Raw genomic sequence first — 22899 nt, 5'->3', positions numbered from 1 at the left:
GGCTCCGGAGAAAGCGGTGGCGGCGTCGCCGTGCACTGCTCTCGCGCCCTCCTACGCAGTGAGATAAGCGGCGACCCTTCGGAAGAGCTACACCGCTACCCACCACGTAGAAGCGGAGTTGACGCGGGAAGTATATATATATATATATATATATATATATATATATATATATATATATATATATATATATATATATATATATATATATATATATATGGAGAGGGAGAGAGAGAGAGAGATAAAGAGCATGAAGGAATGGAAGGAACTATATGAGCATAAATTCTATCGGTGCCATTTATACCGTTCTCGCTTGATTGCATTTTTTTTTCCCTTCGCGTTCCGATAAAAGAGGTGCACGGTAAAGCAGGTCAAAGAAGGATGTTCAAAATCCTACTGATAGCTCGCGTTTTGTATCAAAGGTTTCTCTTCTTTTTATTTTATTGGACTTCATGGCTTTTTATTCTTCCGTTGCGCGTAAAAAAAAAAAAACAGAATTGGGATTTTTCACTTCAGGCGCTTTAGGTTTATGCGTCACGCCGCAGAATGTCGGAGCGCAAAATGAACGCGCGGAAGATGTAGCAGACCGAGCCCGTTTGGCATTCCACGGAAGGGTTTATTCGGTCCCCTTCGAACGTCTTCACGTAATAAGAAAAAAGTGCTGAAGACGAAGCGTGGCCGATGTGGAAGACGTTAGAATGTAGCTTCGACGGTCTTCAAGAGGCTGGCATTGCGCAGCATGCTTAATCGTGAATATCGCGAATCTTCCGCTGCAGCCATTTTCTTGGGAACGGGACCTAATGAGCACACACGGTGTTAACGAGAAGCGCACGCACATGGTTTGAAGCTAGACCACGATATTTTCTTTAATTATTATTTTTTAAACAGTAGGGAGGCGATGAGCTGTTGCTCTTTTCTCATTATTTGCTTGGAGGAGGCGCAAGACTCCAAGCAGGAAAAGTAAACGCAGACTGGCGGCGCGTTTATTCTCGTGGGAGGGTCATAAGACCAAAAATAAACAGAAAGGAAGAGAACTAACGAAAGAACTACGGTGTTGTCAATATACTTTAAAATTTATCGGAAGAGGATTCTAGGTAAGACAAAAGAGGGTATTAAATTGATGGCCTAATTAGCTGCAGGTGATTTGCCCGCCAACGCAAACTCATGACGCCGAGCTTCTCGTTTTCCCAACGCTATCGCTTGATCTTTTTTTAAAAGCTACACTACACTTTTTCCTTATTTTCTATTCGCATCTTCTTCTGTTTGCTATGTGTGGTTTTTATAAAGGCCTGTAGTACCACCTTGTAGTCGTTGTAGTCATCAATAAATAAGACGTTAGCACAAAGGGGATGGCACGAGTTACTTCTTGTCGAGAGAAAACATTATATATATATATATATATATATATATATATATATATATATATATATATATATATATATATAGAGAGAGAGAGAGAGAGAGAGAGAGAGAGAGAGAGATACTCTAGGCGCTCACAAACAGCTAACACGAGGTAACTACGAGTACACCAACAAAATGTTCCTAACAACAGGCAATTTGCAAAACATCACGAGGGCAGCTGAAATCAACACATCATAAAATGTCACTAGCACGAATAAATGAATAATGGAAAGTAACGCACATCACTGGCTCCAAATAAAAAAGAACAGAAAAACTGCGCCCGATACCACGGTGTCAACGTGAAGGCGTCAACGTAAGTCGCTTTTGTAATACTTGCCCGCGATATGAGGCACCCTCCTTTAGAGCAACAAGTTACCGTTTTTCGAAGAGTATTAACTGCGCACAACGCCAGTAGCATCTTTGTGCTCATAGGTCACCAGCAGAGCCTAGTTAGGTTTGGCAGCAGTCGTCTTCTGACTTGACATTTCGACGCTCTAAAATATCTATTACGATGCGTGCGTATTATATCAAACATCGTACAGGCATGTGACTGAGCGTTTTTGTCATGCATTGTTCAGAAGTCACATTGTTTCTAATAATAATGAGCATACATTTGCTAACGCGCAGTTAGTCCTCTGTGTGCCTTCGCGTGGGATAGTTTTTTTTATATATCTTCTTTGAAAGCTAAGGTCGGACACGCATAAACGTCCGCTTAGCGACGGCGCTGAAAGCCGCCGATGTAACATGAAATGATCATAACCATGTCGTATTCCGAAAGATTAAGGGAATAATAAGTAAACGAACAAATGATTTGAGAAAACTAGGCAGCTCGCACGGCTTCGATGTTAGGGCTTATCGCTTTCGGAACTGACGCTCCCAGCGACTACGCCTTCAGGACATCCCGAGAGCGCAAGCGCTAAGAGGATTAATGATTCGAGAGCCAGTCGTGTCGGTGCACGCTGCTTTACTAGAGACATACGTAGACGAAGAAGCGCCGATGAGATAGAGGGAAAGTGAGCTCATGGAAGCCCGAAGTGGGACACGATAAAAAGATAACGTAGATGTGGTGTTTATGTACAAAAACACCAAACAACGTGGCGATATAGGCTCGCGGCTTCATGTGAGGGGCCATGGAGGGCCGAGGAGGACATTGCTAGAACACACAAGCGCTGATGTGATGTAGCAACCGGCTGCCAGTAGTGAAGTCTGTTAAGAGCTAGAACAAATCGAGTGCCATTTATGTACAGATGACATTTATTTATTTACTTTTTACAGACGGACAGGGATAGATGGATAGATAGATAGATATATAGATAGATAGATAGATAGATAGATAGATAGATAGATAGATAGATAGATAGATAGATAGATAGATAGATAGATAGATAGATAGATAGATAGATAGATAGATAGATAGATAGATAGATAGATAGATAGATAGATAGATAGATAGATAGATAGATAGATAGATAGATAGATAGATAGATAGATAGATAGATAGATAGATAGATAGATATACTGCGTACTGCAGTTGACCAGTAAATGAATTGGTTTTAATGTCCCAGCATTACACAAAGTAATAAGATACGTCGCACTAAAGAGCCGCCTTCATATTAAACATACAGAGTCTTACAGCCTTCAACGTGTAGTAAATTTAGCTATGTCGCCTTGGGCCCGAAAGCAGACCTAGCGCTATGAAGCACAGCCGCGGTTATTATTGAGCCAGTCGATAGAGATAGCATGCCACATTACCCGACAGTACTGAAAAAAAAAAGTATTTCTCCGTTTTTCCGATGCTCTGCTTCGCTGAAAGTCTGCAGATTACTTACGGAAGACAAATTATTCGTAGTGGTTGCATGGTGCATTTTTAGCCTTCTTGGTCTGAAATATTTTTCCTGATCGAAATATCGTCTAAATACGCCGACATCACGTACCACCGGATAGCGTGAACATTCAGGAATGCTGCGAAAAACGCAGTTGAAAGACGCAGTGCCCTTCCACTCTGTGAAGAACGATGACCAGCGAAGCTGTGTATGTGGGCCCTTTAACGCCTGCTTCACCTCAGCTGCGGGTCGGCCCGGTGTGGCGCTATCTTTGGGATCAACCCACACATGGAAAATTCTACGCGCAGACGTGATCCGCCAAATCTTAGCCGTAGGCAGCTTCGCTGTAAAAAAGCGGGCCACTACACTGTTGTATACCATCGACCGTAATCCTGCTCTCTTAATAAGCGTTCTTTAAATGTGCTTTTCTGTAAGGTTATTGTGTATGTGAACAGAGCCGACTACCAAGGAGGATGCTGTACTTAATATGAAGCAAAACATAAATGATTCTTTTCATAAGCACAGTTATTGCGTGATTATTACACGCGGATATTTTTTGAAAGACAAGTTTCACCAAAAGGAAAGACTAAAATTGTAAGTTGTTCCTGACAGACATTATCATAATGCTTGCCACTTCCCCCGAACTGCGCGAGGATGCGAAAACACCCGTGTACTTAGATTTAGGTGCATGTTAAAGAAACCCAGGAGGTCCAAATTTCCGGAGTCCTCCGCCACGGCGTGCCTCATAATCAGAAAGTGGTTTTGGCACATAAAACCCCATAATTTATTATTACTACAAGGGACCGAAAGTTTGTTAGCGAATGTGTAAATCATTTGGTAAAACATAAAACCATAGTTTTTTGCAATGCGTGCAGAAAAAGATTTGAAGGATGCTTAAGCTTCGTCTTTAGGAGTGAAACGCGATGACATTAAAAGACCCCTGAGTGCTTTTCATGCTCCCCGGCAACTGCAGCTTATGTGACCGTAACGTTAATCGGGAAACGCTGGCGGCGAAGGATATGCACCAAGGCACGCTTTCTGGTAGAAACGCGGCCTCTGGCATGGGTCGATCTCTTGTTATTGTTTCGCACTTCTAATATTTCAGTCCGAGAAGAACTAACATAAAAGATATGTGCTGTCGGCGCTTTTTTTTTATTGCAATTGTTTGTGGGCTGCTGTTCTCAAAATTGCAAGGAATAACTTTGTAAAGGCTGAAAGGCAAGTTATGAGCCAGCTTAGTGGTAGTATAGTGGTTGTGTATACGTAGTTCGGAAATTGATTCGATTTTATTTTTATGTTTTAGCGCCGGATTTTTTCGGAGGCCGGATTTTCTGCGATATAGGGCTCTTAATACTGTCGCGTTAATGCGCGGGCAGTCTTGTTACTTCACCTACAAAAAGAAAGAAATTAGTCCATTTTTTGCCTGTAAAGCGTGTTTCTCTTTCTTGCAGACCTGCACAAGAAAAAGACAGCTTGCCCAAGCAACGACAGTTGATCGATGGAACATCCCGTTCTCAAGCAAGCACATTCGTTGCGTACGAGGTAATAAAAACGGTGGGGTCAGACTGGTCTGCGAGGTGCATTATGAACTTTTGATCATCACTGGAACCACGCGACCACCTTCAGTGGCTCAACACGATCGCTGTCTCCGCTACGACATAGGAACAGAACAAAAAAAGAAACGCAAAAGAATGGAAGAAACATTCAGCACATAATTTAATACTAACTCCATGGTAGCTTAAGCAAGTGAATTATTATATTGTAAAAGATTAGATAACTCCTGAAAGCACAACTATGAAAATAAATATTCAACGCAACAGATAAATTGAGGTAGAATGGCAAGTCTAAGAACATACATTGCTAATAAGAGGATAGGTTCCAGATGTTATTCGTGTTTACGTTCTTTACTTGTAACTCGGATGCGAAAACGTAGCCCATTAGAGGTAAATGTCGGGGGCTAAGAAAGAGCAACGAACCCGGATATTCCAATAATTTTCTTAAATGGCCTCCCTCTTTATTGAACGGCACGAATTTTAACTACACTGAGCTTGTTATACTGAAGTATAATATTATGCTCTTTGTGGCTTCTAGAATGCACTAACCTTATAGTTTAAAGTTCTTGTCATAGATTTCATTACCTGCATTCGCCTTACGAGAATTTATTCAACGCACTGTAACCGGTACATGCACTCTATTAACAACATACATGAGTCATGAAACTTTAGCAGCCCTCTAGGAAGTGTTTGATCCTCAAGAAACACAAATTATTGTTATGCATCACACCTTTATTATTATCATAGATTACTTTCCATACAGTGAACAACACACATTTTGTCCTATGGCAAAAGAAGAAAGAAAGAATTATGCAAACCCAACGCATATGTTCGAATCTATGTGAAACGAAGCATTCGTGAAGCCGTTGATGAAATGCTATAAACTTGCCCATTGCATTACTGCGTTATTTACGTAAGGCATAAAGGAAACGGACACTTGCTCTGGCGCTCGACACTTCCTTAACGAAGAGAGTTCCATCTCGAAACTCTTGGCAAAAATAAAACTTTTTTTAAAATACAGTTTTCGTTTACGGTAACGCATCCATTGTGCCATAATTTTTTTTCATATAACAATTGGCCCATTGGTATCCTATCGTCTCCTGATATACATACTTGTACCACGTGACTGGCTTCCCACACTTCATACATATACACTTCTTTTCTTTCGTGTTGACACTCCTAATGCTAACGCATTAAGAAAATTTGAAATTAAATTATGGGGTTTTACGTTTCAAGACCACTTTCTCATTATGAGGCACGCCGTAGCGGAGGACTCCGGAAATTTTGACCACTTGGAGTTCTTTAACGTGCACCTACGTGTAAGTACACGGGTGTTTTCGCATTTCGCCTCCATCGAAATGCAGCCGCTGTGGCCGGGATTCGATCCCGCGACCTCGTTCTCAGCAGCCTAACGTCATAGCCACTGTGTAACCACGACGGGCGCAATATGAAAAAAGTACGTTTGTGGACTGATAGTTAAATTTACGGGCTGCTGCGCCGGCGGGCCGTGGGACGAGCTTTTCCTTATTTTCTTTTCATTCTTTCTTATTTAAGAGTCCCGTGGATCTGCTTGGCGAAAACCCGGCCAGTGACCGACCAATCAACCCACCGACCTTGGCGATACCATAAGATGGTAGGCAACGAGAGCTTTGCTTTGAAAGAAAGAAAGAAAGAAAGAAAGAAAGAAAGAAAGAAAGAAAGAAAGAAAGAAAGAAAGAAAGAAAGAAAGAAAGACTGCTTGTTTTATGTTTGTAACTATTGCGCTGCATTATCCTATTAACGTGCACGACCTACAAGCCGACACACAAGCTCGTTTACAGGCGCATCGTCTGTTGGGTGTGTTGTTACTGAGACATAGGGACTGTTTCAGCACTTAGGAAGATAGAACAGTAACGTGTAGTACTGCGCTATCTTTCTTTTTTATCCTTAATATAGCCTCATACCACGCGCTGCACTTTGTAACGCTCTAATCCCATTCGTTTTCATCTTCCTTCCTTTCTTTCTTTCTTTCTTTCTTACTTACTTACCTCTGCTTCTCATCGCCCACGTACGGCTAATAGAGGTACAAATAAGCGTTCGTGTCGACTTCAAAAGCCCACCACACCGTCCTCGCATTACAGCCTGAGCAGGCAACCTGTATTTCTTACGCTGCAGCGTCTCGCTCTGATTCTCGCCGTCGCCTCCATAAAGCCTACAACACACGGCTTTCAGTGGCACCTCGCTCTGCCCTGGGGGAGGCTAGATTGCCTGTTTCGGCGCGTGAACTTGCGTTGTCGTTGGCGCAGGGATACTAGCTGCCCACCGGGGCGCAGCTAATCGCGTCAACGAAGCGTCCTGGCTGGAGATGCGCAACCTCGATCCCTAATTACTCGGTGCGCCGAATATTGAACGTGGACCTGTTTTCACCAACGGTTAGGTAACACTGAATTACGCAGTCGGCGTTCTTACGGTTCCCTGGCGATATGACATCGAAAAAAGAAATGATTGATTCGCCCTCAACTAACGATTGCGCCACAGGTAAAATGTGTTCACGAGCCTGTTGGCATTATCTAAGCGGTTGCCGTATTGACTGACGAGCGTCATCAAACTCTTTTAAGTTGCCACAGATATTCGTGTTCTACGCACAACGCTATCCCAGTGTATACCAGAGTATCCATTTTTTTTTGTAACTCTTTATTGAACGCATCAGTGTGCGAGAAACTGATGTCCTGCGTCCCGGAGTAACATAGACAGTAGCGGCAAGTTGCCTGATAAGGCATTCCTAGGAGTGTCTCGGCGAGCTAGATGCTTTGTTGTGGAAATGAAAGATAGCGCGGTCGCTTGTTACTAGGACCCGTAGCGGCGTTGCCTGCAGCGACCTATGCGCAGGAGGACGCGCAGCAAGGCGCGCGGCAACACAAAGTGGGCTTTGTGTTCGTCGACCAATTCGCTCGTTGCAGAACCCGGCGCGCGTTTCCCCTGTTTCCCGACTGGTGCGCTGTGCGCGTGCAAGCGCTGCTAACGACTGCCGCTTGTCACCTGCCGAAGTTCGCAGGACAGGTTGTTGGTTTTTATTGCGATGAAATCAAAACAGAATCAGTGCCATTGTCAAGGGAGTGGATGTTGAACAAACTCACTTTGTACGTCGGTATATTTCTTACCTAAGCTCCATCTCTAAATATTAAACTGAAATAAAAAGCGGGAGACAGTTGCCTCATACATGCGGACTCTTGGTATGAAACATAGAGAATATCTGATGTAAAACTGTTTTTTAACTCTACACATTTTCTTGTATTCTCTGCCTATGGTTAGTGATTAGTGTAATATATATATATATATACATATATATATATATATTTATATATATATTTCTGAAAGATGAGCAGTTATTAGTTTACGCCCGGTGTCCTGTGTGTGTGCGTGTACGCGCGCGCGCGTGTGTGTGTGTGTGTGCGTGTGCGTGTGCGTGTGTGTGTGTGTGTGTGTGTGTGTGTGTGTGTGTGTGTGTGTGTGTGTGTGTGTGTGTGTGTGTGTGTGTGTGTGTGTGTGTGTGTGTGTGTGTGTGTGTGTGAGAGAGAGACGCAGCGCGCTAATTTGGCGCCAACAGCTAGGGAAGAGAGTCTGTTTGAAAGCAAAGAGGAAGAGAGGAGGTGAGCGGAGGCAGAGAGCAATGGTCGAATACCAGGCGCTTTTTTATCACTGAGGCATCAGATGGCCGTGCCAAATGCGTTAGGAGAGTCCGCGCTCCCGTCTATATTGCTGCGTGGTCCTGGTAATCGTAAGGATGTCCACTTACGCGAGCAGGTTTTAATATTGAGGACAATGATTTCTACTAGACATTTCACATCTCTCCGCCACATTTGGCAAAGATATGCGTGTTTGCGGGCTCTCTTCTTGTTGTTGCTGTTTGCGGTACTTCTTTTCCCCACAATTTCTCTAAAGCACTTACGTCGCTAAGTTACTTCATGCTCTTACACGTGTTCAATTTTATAAGTGCGCTGAAAACGTCTCTGCATTTTGGAGCAGTTATCTTTTGCGAAGCTCACTTCTGGATTGCCTTATATAAGTCAGTTGTTTGCTCGAGGCGATCAGGCGCCAAGGAACAAACTGAAGGTGATTGGGAAGTTAAGAGCAGCGATGATGTAACCACCACAGAAGCTACTCGGCTTTATGGCACAGGTGTTGCGTGTTGACTTCGCGTGGTGAGCTGTCGTATTTCCATCTACTTCGGAGGATGGTCTGCTTCAAGCGAGCCAATGTGATATATCCCTCTCCTCAGAAATGGATAGTCATTGAGGTGTTTCTGCTTCGTCTTCTAGGTATTAGGATCAACATCATCGGTGGAATAACGGGCGAGTTTCAATGTCTCTTAATGGATAAGTAAGAGCGGCAATTATGAATCAGCCTGAGAATCTATTCTGCCTCGTTGTGCAAGTAATTTGTGGCTAAAGTTGTGTGTCCTACACGCTAGATCGATATAGTCACGTTACTATTCCCTTGCCCAAAGATTGCACTTGCTCCTGATTGGAATCACATTCGCATAACTGAGAAATAACTTTTATCTGTAGATATTTAGCCTAAGGTTGGTCTGGACGAACAAAACTCTGAAGCTATTGGTAAAATTTCTGCGAAATGTTACTGTGGTCGTTTTCCGGCCCATATGCCGCGAAATTCTGGCAGATAATGATGTGCCAGTGATCTTATTCTCAGTTCTGCGCAGTAATAAAATATATCACGACATTAAACCCGCACATATATTGTCGGCTAATACGTATCTCTAAAGCACACTGACCTCTTAATGGGATAGCGCATGATATTCAATGATATTTCTTCAAGTTCTCTTTCTTTTTAAACTTACGTGCCCCATTCTTGTGCCGTGGTATATGGGCCACATCGTATGTGCTGGTAAGAGCCTATATTTGAGCATTTCTCTAGAATGTCTATGTGACACTGTAACAGAAGATGCATAGAATGCGTAAATGTACATCCATATATATCGCATTTCCCGGTGTATTGAACTGTCATCCCCATTCTTTCCTCGACAAGCATCATACATTGCCTTCGTCCTCGTTAAATCGCTACGCAGACGTACAGGTGTATCACGCAGTCCGTCCGCACGATTTCGATGGGTAGATGGATTGAATTCAATAAATATTAGGACGGGAGAATGTGTAAGGTGAGTTCCCCATTCCAGGACTGGTGTTTGCAATTCGACGTAGCTTGTGTATGGTGTGGTGCATAAACATAAAAATTGCGTGATAATGAAGTTTTGCGCTTTGTGGTGCATTAACATAATCATTACACGACATAAGATGTTGCATAGGATGACAGTAAACAACATTGCACGTACTACTATTAGTTTCACAACATTTAAATTACCGATTTACCAAAGCTTGACTTCACATATATTTGAACATGTGTTTTGGATGCACATTTCTCTTAATTTAGCTTTAGATCCCGTTTGGCGGGCAATAGTTTTTGTACTGACCTTCATAATGAAATGAAGAAAGCAATTTGCACAAGTAATCGGTTCATAACTGTTGGTTATAGTTACCCAGGAATTAACTGCTCCTGTGATCCTGCAGAATAAGGCTGTATTTATTTTTCTCTTTTTGCGTGTAACATCATTTTGATATTAAATTTAAACGGCTTGTCTTTTATGAGCCTGCTATGCTAATATTTTGAACTAAATCGTTAAAATATCAGCTGATTTCACCCATCCAATAACCCAGCCGGCTGGCTCTCTTCACCATTGCGTCATTCGCTGGAACATCAAGTTTTGTCCTTGCTTAGAAATTGTTAAAAAGCTATAATAAACTACAGGAAGTCTGATTTCATATCAAATAGTTAGGATTTGCGCCCGTTTGTAATTGAGAAGTAATTATCGCTTCCTAGTCACTATTGCCACGTGTAGTACTAATGTGCTTTTTTTTTTATTATTAATCCCTGTGCCCGCCTATTGAAACGTGCGGCAGCCCTTCTGAGGCATCTTATCCCTGTTTGTGGCTTTTATATCAACACTAACTTTTAATAATGTTAGTGATAATAATCATCTCCGTAAAGCCCATGGACCTCGCGGGTTTAAACTTAAGAAATGATAGAAAAAGAACGAGCTCTTCTTTGATGTTATAAAAAGACACACGAGCGAAAACGGAAACCCACGCATGAAGCCGAGATGCGAAGAGAGAAAGAAAATTCTTGGGATGACCAAGTAAGACAACTACCCCAAAAAAGTTACAGTAACCGCGTTTTCCATAAAGATCACGGAGAAAAGACGTAACAGATACGTGGTTATAGGCCCTGCCCAAGCAGTCCTTATACTTTGGAAAGCAGGCTCTGAGATAAAACTCGGCTGGTTATTCATAGCTAAACATGTAAAGGAAGATGTTCGGCAGTGCTTAATGCCGTTAACGAACTGTGCGCGACTAGAACTATTTTGGTGAGCTAGTTCTCGAAGGCTACACAAAAGACTTCATTTGGAAGAGGGGGAGGGGGCGGACTTGCCGTAAAACATATGTAGTACAAATAACAAAGAAGAAGACATCATATATCAAAAAAGACATACATCCTCGTCTGTAGCACGAACTGCAGCAACTTATTTGCGTATTCGTTCTTTATCCAGCGGGTCTAGTCGCCTGGAACATTGGCCCCGAGTTGGGCTTCCGTGAGTATCCAGTGCTTAATATCCCAAGAAGGCCATTTCTTGCGCTAACTTACAAATAAAACTCATCGCCGTAAACTTGAGGGAATTTTCGCGGTTATTGTGCGTGTCGCTTTCAAGTTTACTACCTAACGGAGTGTACGTGCATTTGAAGTTCTGCGCGCGATAATTTGTTAAGTGTTTATAAAAGCTACCCTTCTTTATGAATCGTTGATGATTATTGGAGTTTATTGGCGCGAGGGCCAGATGTGGCCAACGAGCTCCGTGTTACGCATTACTGTGGCTCGCGATAAAGTTCACGAGTGAACAAGGAAAACAGTAAGCAAAAGGGCACAGTAATTCTCAAACTCTATCGCGAAGCACGCAATATTTTCCAACGCGTGACCCCCAAACATCAACCTCGATTCGGCGATTCAGCGATACCTGCCCCACCTGTGGGACCCCTCCGCCTGGGATCGAAAAGGGCAACGCTCATTGCTATGCAGCAACAAGCAACAAGCACAGTTCACGCAGGTCGACGACGCGGATTCAATTTCGCCTCTGGTGCGACTGTGACAGCTGCGGGTGAAAGCGTAATAAATTGCCTCGATGCGCGCAAAGAAACAACCGCTTCCATGGGAGCGAGGGCGAAAGGGCTCCGGTGTTGAATCAGCGCGTGGTGTTAATATTCTGCTTTGAAGAGCTTGGCGAAGCGTAGGCCTTTCTTGCCTTTTTTTTTTTATTTCGCCATCTTTATCTATTGCAGTCGTTCAATGCTAAATAAAACGCCACCCCGCACAAGCACAAAGTGTGGGCCACGCCACTTTTCCCCCGGTGCTACGGCATGGGCTGTTATCCAGGAACCCGCTGCGCCTAAGGAAAATGATGAGAAGTGAACGAATGGCAAGTACTTTGAGACGGGGCATTCGCAGTGCTGCTGCTGCTGCAGCAACTTCACTCCCCCATCTGGTGCTGATTCTTCCCCACGCCTTCGGAAATTAGCGGCGCTGACTTTATTGTGTGCGTCGCGTTTGAGCGTGCGTGTGCGTGCAGGGCAGGCGTAGAAGTGCTGCGTAAGTGCGTGGGTTTGTGCGTTTATGTATACGCAGGTGTTTGTGTTGTGCGCCAGCCTTAGCCTCCCCACTTCCCTACCCGGGGTTTGCGTATCAGGGTGCGAGTGTGTGTTCCCCTGCTTGTGGAATAACATCGGCTGCCTAAATTGGCTCACCTTTTCGTTTTTCTTTCCCGACTATATGTGCGTTTTGTTTTTCTTCAGAGGAAACTGTGTGTTTGGTGTTTGCACTGGAATTTGGTTGCTTCGATAGGTTTTCCTTGTGTTTGCCTTCCTGGTCGGCAGCGTTTGCCATGCGGTCAGCAGTGCCTTCGTTAGTTTGGGGCTGGCAAACGTCCACCATGGCTTTCTTCACGGCATCTGCGGACGTGGGAGTTCGATCGGCTGGCTTCATGCTCGATCGCCAGATAAATCACCCGCGCGCCGTAGTTAGCTGTCACGATGTACTTAAAGAAAGCAACGGGGAAACATATAGGGCGGAGCTCGCCCGGGATGTGCGTCTTTGCGTACTTTTCCTTCGCAAGTGTTCTGTTATATTAAAGAAAAGAAGGTTTGCATTGATAACACTTGCTACGCTGTCGTTTATAAAAGACAAACTGTCTTTTTCTTTTATGGAAGTGCGGGGGGAAAAAACGACTAACCCTTCCCCTACAGGAAAATGGGGGTAAGCGAAACTTATTGTCCTGCGTGCGCCTGACCTTCGTCACGGTTATGTAACCCACAGGGAACGGTGCCAGATTGCTTCGGCCTCCCGCTCCGTCAGCTCTGGACGTCCTTCTCGTTGCTGTCAGATTGTCTGGGCTATGGCAGCTCTAACGGCAGAATCGGCGCGCCGATGGCGAGCCCTTTCACGGGCGAGCTCTCGCCGCCACTGGTCGAAGGCTGCCAGTTCCTCGGGGCCCAAGGCGTCGCCATTCCATCCGTTTTCCGAGAATGAACTGAACGGAAACGAAGCCGGCGGCAGCGCGCGCGACACCCTTTCTTGCCCTTTCCGCCCCCTGCGGAAGTGAAACGGCTCAGATTGGTTGTGCGCGTGGCGTGAACGCGCGGTTATGCAGCTCGAATCCTTGCTAATGACTCATGCTCCGGTGCCAGCCCAGCTTTCAACTCGTCAAACCGCCCTTTCCCATAGCTGCTCTGCTCTGGGAGCAACTGTTATTTTTTTGCGTGACCATATCACCACCGAAACTAGTGAGCCAATACAAGCGTCCCTTGAAAATCTTGGGCTCCAATCCACGCTGTGAAGTTAGTTGGACACTGAAGCTGTAAACGACACCTAGAACAATTAAACATTGCGACGTGGCTTGAGATTTATCGCATGGCGACATTCACAGATGCACTTTACCTAATCACTAGCCAAAGACATTTGAACGGCCTGCGACTTGGCTTGAGCCGCTACTTCGTGCACCTACAAAGAGCTGACCAGAGACAAGCCAAATGTACTTGGCGTGGAACCACAGTCGATCACACAAGGAGCACCTAAATCCGAATTGTGCGTCGAGAAATTTCTTTCTAAATTTAGAATTGGCACCCTTGAAACGATTGATTACATCGTACATTCGTCGCTTGACCGCATTTTCGGTTTCACGACATTGACCATCATCCTGCCGCGCTTGGCGCTTCCGCTGAGTGTCCTAGACACAATGTTCATCAGTGGCATGAGCACGACGGCATTGCTGACATTGTCGTCTCTGTTCTCTTCGTTGCTCCTCGTATGCACGTTGCTCTTCAGGAGTCCTCACTATAAATTACTTATGCATAGCCCTGTCACAACACAAATGCAATGTCTTACTTGACGGGCCCTCTCTATATATGTGCGTAATGTAGTGACCTCACGTCCTGTGTTACAAACTGTGCCCTAACAAACCTGCATTTTAATTTATATTTTACATGGGCATTGAAGTCACGCCCTCTGTTACAAGCGGATGCCGTTATAAATCATTCTGCGCTTCCCATTGTTAACGACCACCTTATCATCCATCATGCTGATACGAGATCTGTTTTGTGCTTTTCTTTATCGAAACAACCTATCTGGTGTGCACTGTATGCGTGATTAGAAAGAATATGCATGCTTCTCGCATCCATTTTAGCCTACGATTGCACCATCTCCGGAAACGGCTCACGAACGAGGGTATTTTTGCCAACGGACACGACAAATGCATTGGGGGTAGAGGTGTACACCATTGCTGTAAAAATGTTGGACCATGTTCGATTCATACCGAAGAAAGTAAGCGCCGCATGGAAAGCTTACACGGCAAAAATATTTCCTTTATTAATTGTTCGCAAGAACTGTTTGCAATAGAGCTTGCTTAGTTAAATAGGGTGTCAGCATCCGTTGATGCCTCACAATGAGTAAGGAGTTCCAATCCAGCGCTCACATCCGTAAAAGTTATCTTCATTTATCGAATGCCCCTTGAGAACTGTACCGCGTACGATACATCTGTTCGGTACTTCGCTTTAAACGACGTATACGTCGGATAAAGTGAAACTGATTGAGCTCAACTAAGAAAAAGAAATTTCTACAAAAGTGAAACTGGTCCCCTGAGCCTCTGAACAAGTCTGTTCCGTGTTTTTCTGTCCCGTCCTAAGCGGCGCACTAGATGTTCACAGACTTATTTCAGCGATAGATTATAGACCCGCAAGAAATAATCGTGCACGATTTTTATTATACGGCGAATTTCATATTCAGCCGCAACAGAAGATATGCTTGAACGCTGTATATAAGCCGCACACAAAGCACGTTCAGACAGCCGGCAGGAAAAACAACGTTGAACGTAAAAAGTACAAAACAAGAATGAGAAAAGTTTGTGAGAGCACTTCGCTAATGCACGAGGCAAGGCATAATTCAGTTTAGAATAAAAATAAAGAGATCTCATGTGAAAAGAGACAGCTAGCATTGCGACACAACATTGTGGTCAAATCATTCCATTGGCCTCCCAGCGCTATCATTTTTGTTTAAGAGCATGGTTGCTGGGAGGCTGCGCGCAAAGAGGTCTCTTGGGAAAAAGCCAATTTTCGCATCACAGACATCTCGATGTAGAAGTGCACAGATTCATACGCAACGCAGGCTCATCGCATCTCAACTAAAGTTTCGTACTAAGCAACCGTGCACTTAGACGAAATATTGGAGCATGATAATGTAGTGTTCGGATGAAGCTTTTCAATTGAGCTCTTTTACGTTGAAAGTTACCGTAAGTATTATTCACTTTGACGGCTGAATTCGCGATACATGAAGTAAAGAGTTGGCATAGGTAACAGCTCCCCATAGCTTCAATGCCTTCGCCGTGTCGTAATTCCTTCTTGTCTCATAAAGTCAATGAAGGAGTTTGAAGAGCTGTTGGAGTATCAAGGCTGGTGAGTATACTAACTCTGTACACTGATACTGACTAAGATCACCGGGTTGTTTAGAGACACATAATCTAGAATCTCGGTTGTTTGGCTCTGGTTCAGCACCCTTTCGTCGCATTTCTGGTACGCGTTGCAAACTAGGCGACGTTGATAGTAAATACAGAAACGGACACACATCCTTGAAGATTACTTTAGCGCTAGGCACCTTTGAACGTAGTCACCTTGCACTATACCGAGAGCAGTATAATATAGACGTAAAGTCTTGAGATCGATTCGTCTTTTTTTCCCCCATGTTAATACGTGAACTCGAATAGGTAACCACACGCATGGCACATCTCGGGGACACTTCGTTGCTTGAACAGGAAGGGCAACGTACTGCTATAACCGGTCCTAATCTTCGCTAGCTAGCACCTGTCAGACTATTAATCTTTCCTCAAACTTTGTTGCTGATCACCGACGGTAGTTAGCAAATTTAGCGGTTTATGAAACAGGTTGCAGACGTTGAAGGCTCTTTTAGAACTTGCAATGAAGTTTTGTCTTCAGCAGGGGTGCTCTCTCTTTCCTTTTTGGGCCATACTCTTCAGAATACATGAGCGAAGCCGCGTACATCGGCTATTATTATAACAAACCTAAGAGCTCTTTGACTAAGCACAGTTTTGAACCTATCCATCTCGCATTCTATCACCACCTCAATTAAGAGTTAAGCTATGCATCCATACCATATATTATGCAAACCAGCTTGTTACTACTATGCCCAATATCACTTTCTATTCCTGTCTCGCAACTTTCAGATTATATTATTGTTCTGATGGTTGTTTCCTCGCCATGTAGAACAACCTGGTACCAGCTATTTGCGATTGGATGCGTCGTTCCATCCGAGTTATCTAGTATCGGAAACGCTTACAGGCCCCTTTCTGCTCATTCCATCGCTACAGGGAGGTTATTCAGGCCAGCTTCTTGCACCGTCTCCCCAGTCATTCCCAAACGAAACGGCAACGAAAGAAACGAAGTTCGACGAAAGTTTCGCTGAAACCACTCACCGACTCTGATGACGGGCGGTAGGGCGACGGTCTCTGGCAGCAAGGAGCACATCGCAATCCACACAAGCGTCAGCCTACTCAGGGTAGCCGCAAACGGAGGTCTCGACAAGTTCGACGACCACATTATGCGGCAGTCGCCGCTGTCGGCTCGTCGTCGCCGCGAGGCAGGTCGCTGGGAGAACGGCATCACTAGGCGAGAACGGCGAGGAAGGATGCACGCGATCATGCCGGGGTTTGTACGGGGGAACACACGTCAGCCGCGTGAGACGCGACAGCGATTCATGGTCTCCTGCGGCCTCGGCGCGGCAGGCCGGGATTTAGCGGGGGAAGCCTAAGGCGACGGTCGCGGACGTGCAACGTGGAGAGGGGGGGCAGCCGAGGTTGGAAACGGCGTCGAAGCGCTCCTCCGCCGCGGTTGGGTCACGAGTCTTTCTGGGAATGGACGACGACACTCGGCGCGCGACTGTTGGCTCACTCATCGCGACAAAGAGAGGGGCGAGCCGCAGCCAGTTGAAGCAACTACGACGCTCCTGGCGTCGCGCCCCGGACGAAGAGCAGGCATCCGTGGGCGCGGGGAATCCCGAGTGGCCTCGCGCACCGGTGCGGAGACACAGGTGTTCTCTTGTGCAGGCTTCGCCGACCCGTAGACGCCGCCAATTTTCGCACAGCGAAGCTACACTTTCTTTATATTGTTTAGTTCAATGGCAAATTTCTCAAATGAGCTTGCGCCTTGTCGTTTTATATTCTGTGCGCCAGGTTCTCGTTGTCACAGATATACTGCACTGTCCCGCTAGCTAAATGACTCGAGCACGACGTGACCTAATCAAGCACTCATAAGCACTCTTAGTTTAATTTTCAACGTTTAACACTTCAATTTCTTCAACGATGTCTGAGTACTTGCTGTGGCATGGCTTTCTTTATAACCCTTCTTTGTAATGGCACTATACACTAGCGCAAGATGTCTCTTTAGTCGAAGGAGGGCTCATACGAGGGATGTAAACTCCGTAGGGACGAAGGTTCTCGGCAACTACACCACGCTATAATTTTTTTTCTTAGTCTTCCGCGAGTGCAGTCAAGTATACGTCTCAGGCATCGGAAGGCATCACCAAACGCGCGCGCTCACGAACACTCGCACTGCACGTCTGACGCAGCTTCTCGCGTCCTTATCGTGCACCACAGACCCAACGTCGACCGGCATCCCTCGCAGTTTTCATAGAGCCAGCAAAAGAATCCTCGAAACACGCCGAGCTTTCGCCGCGAATGAAAGCGCTTGGCACCGTCCGATAAGGAGACAGTTTCCGGTCAGTGGAATCAGTGCAAGCAGCCGAGGCTGTTCGCACAACTTTCGGAGGCAGTAACAAAAAAAATAAAGAAAATAAAGAAGGAAGACAGTTAAGCGAGAACCGGCGGATGTGAACGTAAAGACGTATAACAAAAGGTGGAAAAAAAAATGTAAAGCCGATGGATGGGAGGGGGTGGGCTTGCGGTCGGGGACGGGTTGTATATCAGGTGGCTCTCATCTGCTCGTCGTCAGTGGAGGAACATCCCGAAAGCGCACCGAGCGCAGAAAGCAGAGGAGATGAACCGGTCGCCGGCTTGACGTCGTGTCCGGCGGCGTCGTTGTCGTCGTCCTCGTAGCGTTCCGCAGCCGGCGAGTCGCGTCGTGCCGTGCCGGCGCCCGTCACCGCCGGCGGCTGTCCCTCTCGGCTGTGCGCTCGCTTCTCGCTGGGGAGCACGCGCCAAAGCATCGGCGCCGCAGCCTCTGCCGCCCGCCGCCGCACAAGCGTGTACGAGGGACACGCTCGGAAAGCGCCGCTAGCAGTCGGAGGGGACGGGGAAAGGGGATACGCGCCGCACGGGGATGCGGAACGCTAGGGGTGGACGCGAAAGAGAGAGAGAGAAAAAAAAAAGACTACGGAGGAGGGCGCGGACCAGCCGTGAGCCCGGGCAAAGGGGAGAGGACTCACTGGGATCGGCGGAGGAAAGATAGAGCGAGCTCATGAAGCAGAGAGCGAGAGATAGTGGGGACGCTGGTGGAAGAGAAAGGCGTGGGCGAGAGAGAGCCCAGGAGAAGACTTGGATGAGAGAGTTCGTATAGCGCGCGCTCCCGCGCGTGCTCTGAATCTTCCGCGCATGCGCAATCGCGTCTCGGCGCTCGGAAAGAAAAGGAGGCGGTGGGGGCTAGGGGAAATGGAGGAGAGAAGAGCTACGGAACGTTCGGCGCTGCCGACAGAGGTCGGGAGCGTCAGAGGGTAGAGTAGTCGGGTCCGCTCGCCGGATAGAGAGGCGAGGCAACGGCGGCGGCTCGTTTTTGCGGCGCTCGTACTTTCTTTCGTCTCCGCGGAAACAAAAGAGGAGGGAAGCAAATGAGAGAGAGAGAGAGAGCAAATGAAGAAGAAGCGCAGAACGGGGATGAGGGGAGACGTGGCGAGATCACTTTACCCTTCTCACCTCCTACTCCGGATCTTCACTCGTTCTCTCCTCCTACGTCTCATCCTCGTCCTACCCGGCGGAATGTGGCTTTGCAGATATCCTCCTCGCTAGAGCCCGTCTCCCTCGCGCTTCTCCGTCACTTTCCTTCTTTTACTGTGCGTTCGTTCCTTTCGGCCCTGACCGGCGTCGGGAGCGAGATGGCGAAGGGAAGTGTGCACCCCGCATCCCCCTGTTGCTTCGAAAGCGACCGAGGAAAGAAAGAAAATAACTCATTGGTGGTGCGCCGGGATCGTGGCGATCTGAGGCAGCGCCCCCACACTGTCGCGAATTAACATTTTAATGCCGGCTTATCGAACACTCTGCCACGCTCCCGTGCGGCATGACCGTCTATTTCGTTCCGCCAAGAGCCAACACTTCCTTCTCCGCTATTCAGGGAGCGCTTTTCCCTCTTTACCCGCAACCCTTTCGAGAGAACCCAAGGATTCTCATTGCCTGCGGATGTCTTACGAATTTGCACTGCATTTTTTCCCCCTAGCGAGGCAAAATAATCCCGCTGCACGATTCTGCTTTGTATTGACTACTGTTACGTTCAGACTCCTTGTTTCAACTTTGTACCTGTATGCAAAGTTTGTCTTGTCTTCTTTCTCCTGTTCTGTGAAGCGCACGCTTGCTTTCTTTTTGTTGTTGCCCCATTTGGACAACATGCTTAGTTATTTCTCGCGGGCATAAAGTGATTAGTAATGGTTAGTACTGGTTAGTGATTGGTAAGAGACCTTATTATGCTTCCAAAGACACCGCAAGAAGCCATACAGCTGTGTTTCATAGCTACACCTTCCTCCACGTAGCCCGGACAATTCCGAAGGAATGGTTATTTGCGTATAAAAGTTTGCGCTATTGCTCGCGAAGCCTAACACATACTGCTTGCACCCTGCCACTTTTTGATTTATTCTTCCATCCCCAATTTACCGGGCTCACATTCGAGGAGCTTGACAGGCAAAAACCATTACCACAGCATTGGAACGCCATGTGTTCGCAAATGCACAACATGCACACATCGAGTTGAAAGTAGGTCGACCGCGTTATCTGAACGCGTGGTGGGCAGCGAGCAATTAGCAAAAGCTACACATTGTGCTAGAGCTACGGTAGTGGTACCACGCGGTTTAATCGGGAACCAGAAACGCGATGATTGGCCTCAGCGAAACGGGCGACTGCTACATTTTCAGACACAGAAAAAAGTGCGGGCAAGTTGCCTTTCAATGCTTTTCCAAAGCAGGAGAACTGTGGAATATTCAGAAAAGACAGGCATTACTTTGCGCACTAAATTGTTGAAAAATATAAAAGAGCGAGTGCGAGAGACTCAAGGGAAAGGCGCTTAACCCAACTCTTGCCCAGTTGGGTGCTCTGCACGCGTGGAAGGGGAAAGGGAAAGAAAGATAAAGAGGAAGAAGGAGAGAAAAGGAGTCTCCGTGTGCACGCGCGCACATTAAAGGTCACTCACGCACAGTTCCCTCATGATGGATGTTCACTCACAAGCGCTCATCTAATCCGGTTGTCCTTAAAAAAAAACGCATTAGCGCTTTGGTGGCCTTGTGCATGCTAAGACCTTCGGCCAAGGTCCCGATCTTCGCATCCGAGTACGGTTTGTCGTCTACACGGCTTGTACTCATGCGCAGAACAGTCGAGAGTGGTAAGATGAACAGTGGAAAAGAGTGTGCTCTATAGTCTCATCCCGTCCGCAAGAGTTGCATACGCCGCTGTTGGCCATTCCCATGAGGAACGAATAAGCGTTAGTTTATGCTACGCCCAACCATACGCGGCACACTAAAGTTGCTTCGCGAGGGGAAAATCCGGGTGGTAGACGAAGTAGCATGTCAGGGTCCAGTGAATACACTCTAAAACTAGGGAGGGTATCGCAGGAGTGAAGCGGCCGGTTTACTCTTCAAAGCGTTGTTTTACTCTCGCAAAATGTCGAGTGGAGTGAAATGCATTGTTCACTCCGTCACCGAAGAGATTCTCTGCCATTCTGCGAGACAGTAGAATGCCCGTTCTACTCTTGCGGTAATATAGAACAAAACGTAGCGTAATCTTCTGCTTCAACTGTAGGAGGCTGGCCCCGAACATGGCAATGTATCACTCACGCACGCTGAGCAAAGAACACACCGTTTTGCTTCTAAGAGAACAGGCAGGTACAGTCCAAAGGAACGCTGAGCGAGCGCTCTACTTTTTCACTCCGAGTTGCTCCACCGCCCGCGCGCTCAACATCGCGGAACAGCACAGCACCGAAGAAAGGTGATCCGTCCAGCGAGCAGCAACGAAGGCCACCCAAGGGAGGTCGTGTTTCAGCCATCTCGCGTCACCGCGAAAACATGACAGTCGTTCACCATTCGTTGAATATAACAACAAATCCTCCACGGTAAGTGAATTCTAGCTTAGGTGCACATTCTGCGTATTGGGGGCGAGGACTTGCGGAGTCGCCATCTGTCGGAAGCGCCTACCTTGCGTTGTATGAGGGAAAACTCGGCGCGCTCCTCATAGGTTTCGCTTACGGCGCTCAATACAAACACTATGCTGCAGCCCTCCTGGACGTTTATGTAAGTACTCTCGAAACGAGGGAAGTTTTTCACTGTCGCTATAATAATCTTGGGCAAACTGAAAGGACAAAATCGTTTACAGACGCTATCTCTTTCCGAATACGTACTGGGAACGCCACTGCGCGCGGTCGCCGCGATCGAGTCTCCCGAACCGGCTTCTTGCGTGAAAGGTAGGCAAACGCTGAGAGTAAACTATGTGAAATATGTTCTTATAGTGGTTTGTCCGTATAACCAAATGGAACATAACATAATGAAGCCTCAATGCAGCGATCGCACGGGTTCGCAACGACCGACTGCGCGTCTGCATGCATGTCCGCGCACAATGTTTTGTTTTCGCTGTGAGCGCGTTTTCGCACCGTGCCGTGAGCTTTAGGCCACAGCATATAAGCATTTGACAGTACACGAACAACCATTGTTGCGTGGACGCTATCAGAACTGTTCAAAAATAATTTCGTTATAGAGACTTCGTCGCCTACGGCGACTGTGATGCGCCGTCGCGACGATTCAACCTTTATTTGTCTTCTAAATTCTTGGACCATTTCAATATTATTTCTCAAGTTACGTCGCACTGTATGTTTCTCGGTCTTCTCAGCGTGCGATTTCCACGTGCTTCTTATTCGTAATCATTAATTTATAACACAAACATGACCATATATATACCATGCCTTTCTTTAATGTGCGTCTTACCGTTCCCATTCCGTTCCAGTGAACTCGCCAGTATCTAGCGTCAACAAGTTCATAGACAAAACCGTCATGACATTAGCCGAGCAGCGGGCGTGGGCGAGCGTCTCAGTGCGCGTTTTTTGCTACTCATTGAACATCGCGCAGTCCCGGCGCCGTAGCAGAAATGTTCCTCGCGTCTGTGCTTGCTGCATACCCGAGTTGTAGCCAATGGCTGTCTGCCGGTTCTAAGTTTCATGGGCACAGCTTCACGCAGCTCCTTGTCTTGCGGCTACGCGTGAATAAGGCTGACACTGGGCTCCGTTGCGCACGTCCGGCACTGCAGCACCCAGCAGTAGCCT

The 22899-nt window shown here is 46.5% G+C and overlaps 1 protein-coding gene across 1 annotated transcript in view; it reads right to left on the bottom strand.

The window, feature by feature from the left end:
• Positions 1 to 18680, bottom strand: part of LOC142585539 (glutamate receptor ionotropic, kainate 2-like) — a 371129-nt gene extending 352449 nt beyond the window's left edge. Inside the window, exon 1 of the mRNA XM_075696355.1 lies at positions 16854 to 18680. Coding sequence (XP_075552470.1) covers positions 16854 to 17079 — 226 coding nt within the window. The 5' untranslated portion in view covers positions 17080 to 18680. The remainder of the gene's footprint in view (positions 1 to 16853) is intronic.
• Between the last annotated feature and the right edge of the window lie 4219 nt (positions 18681 to 22899).

Source organism: Dermacentor variabilis, chromosome 6, assembly GCF_050947875.1.
Source record: "Dermacentor variabilis isolate Ectoservices chromosome 6, ASM5094787v1, whole genome shotgun sequence".
Classification (NCBI taxonomy): domain Eukaryota; kingdom Metazoa; phylum Arthropoda; class Arachnida; order Ixodida; family Ixodidae; genus Dermacentor; species Dermacentor variabilis.
Note: the sequence above shows the minus strand (reverse complement) of the source record. Positions and strands in the feature narration are given on the sequence as shown.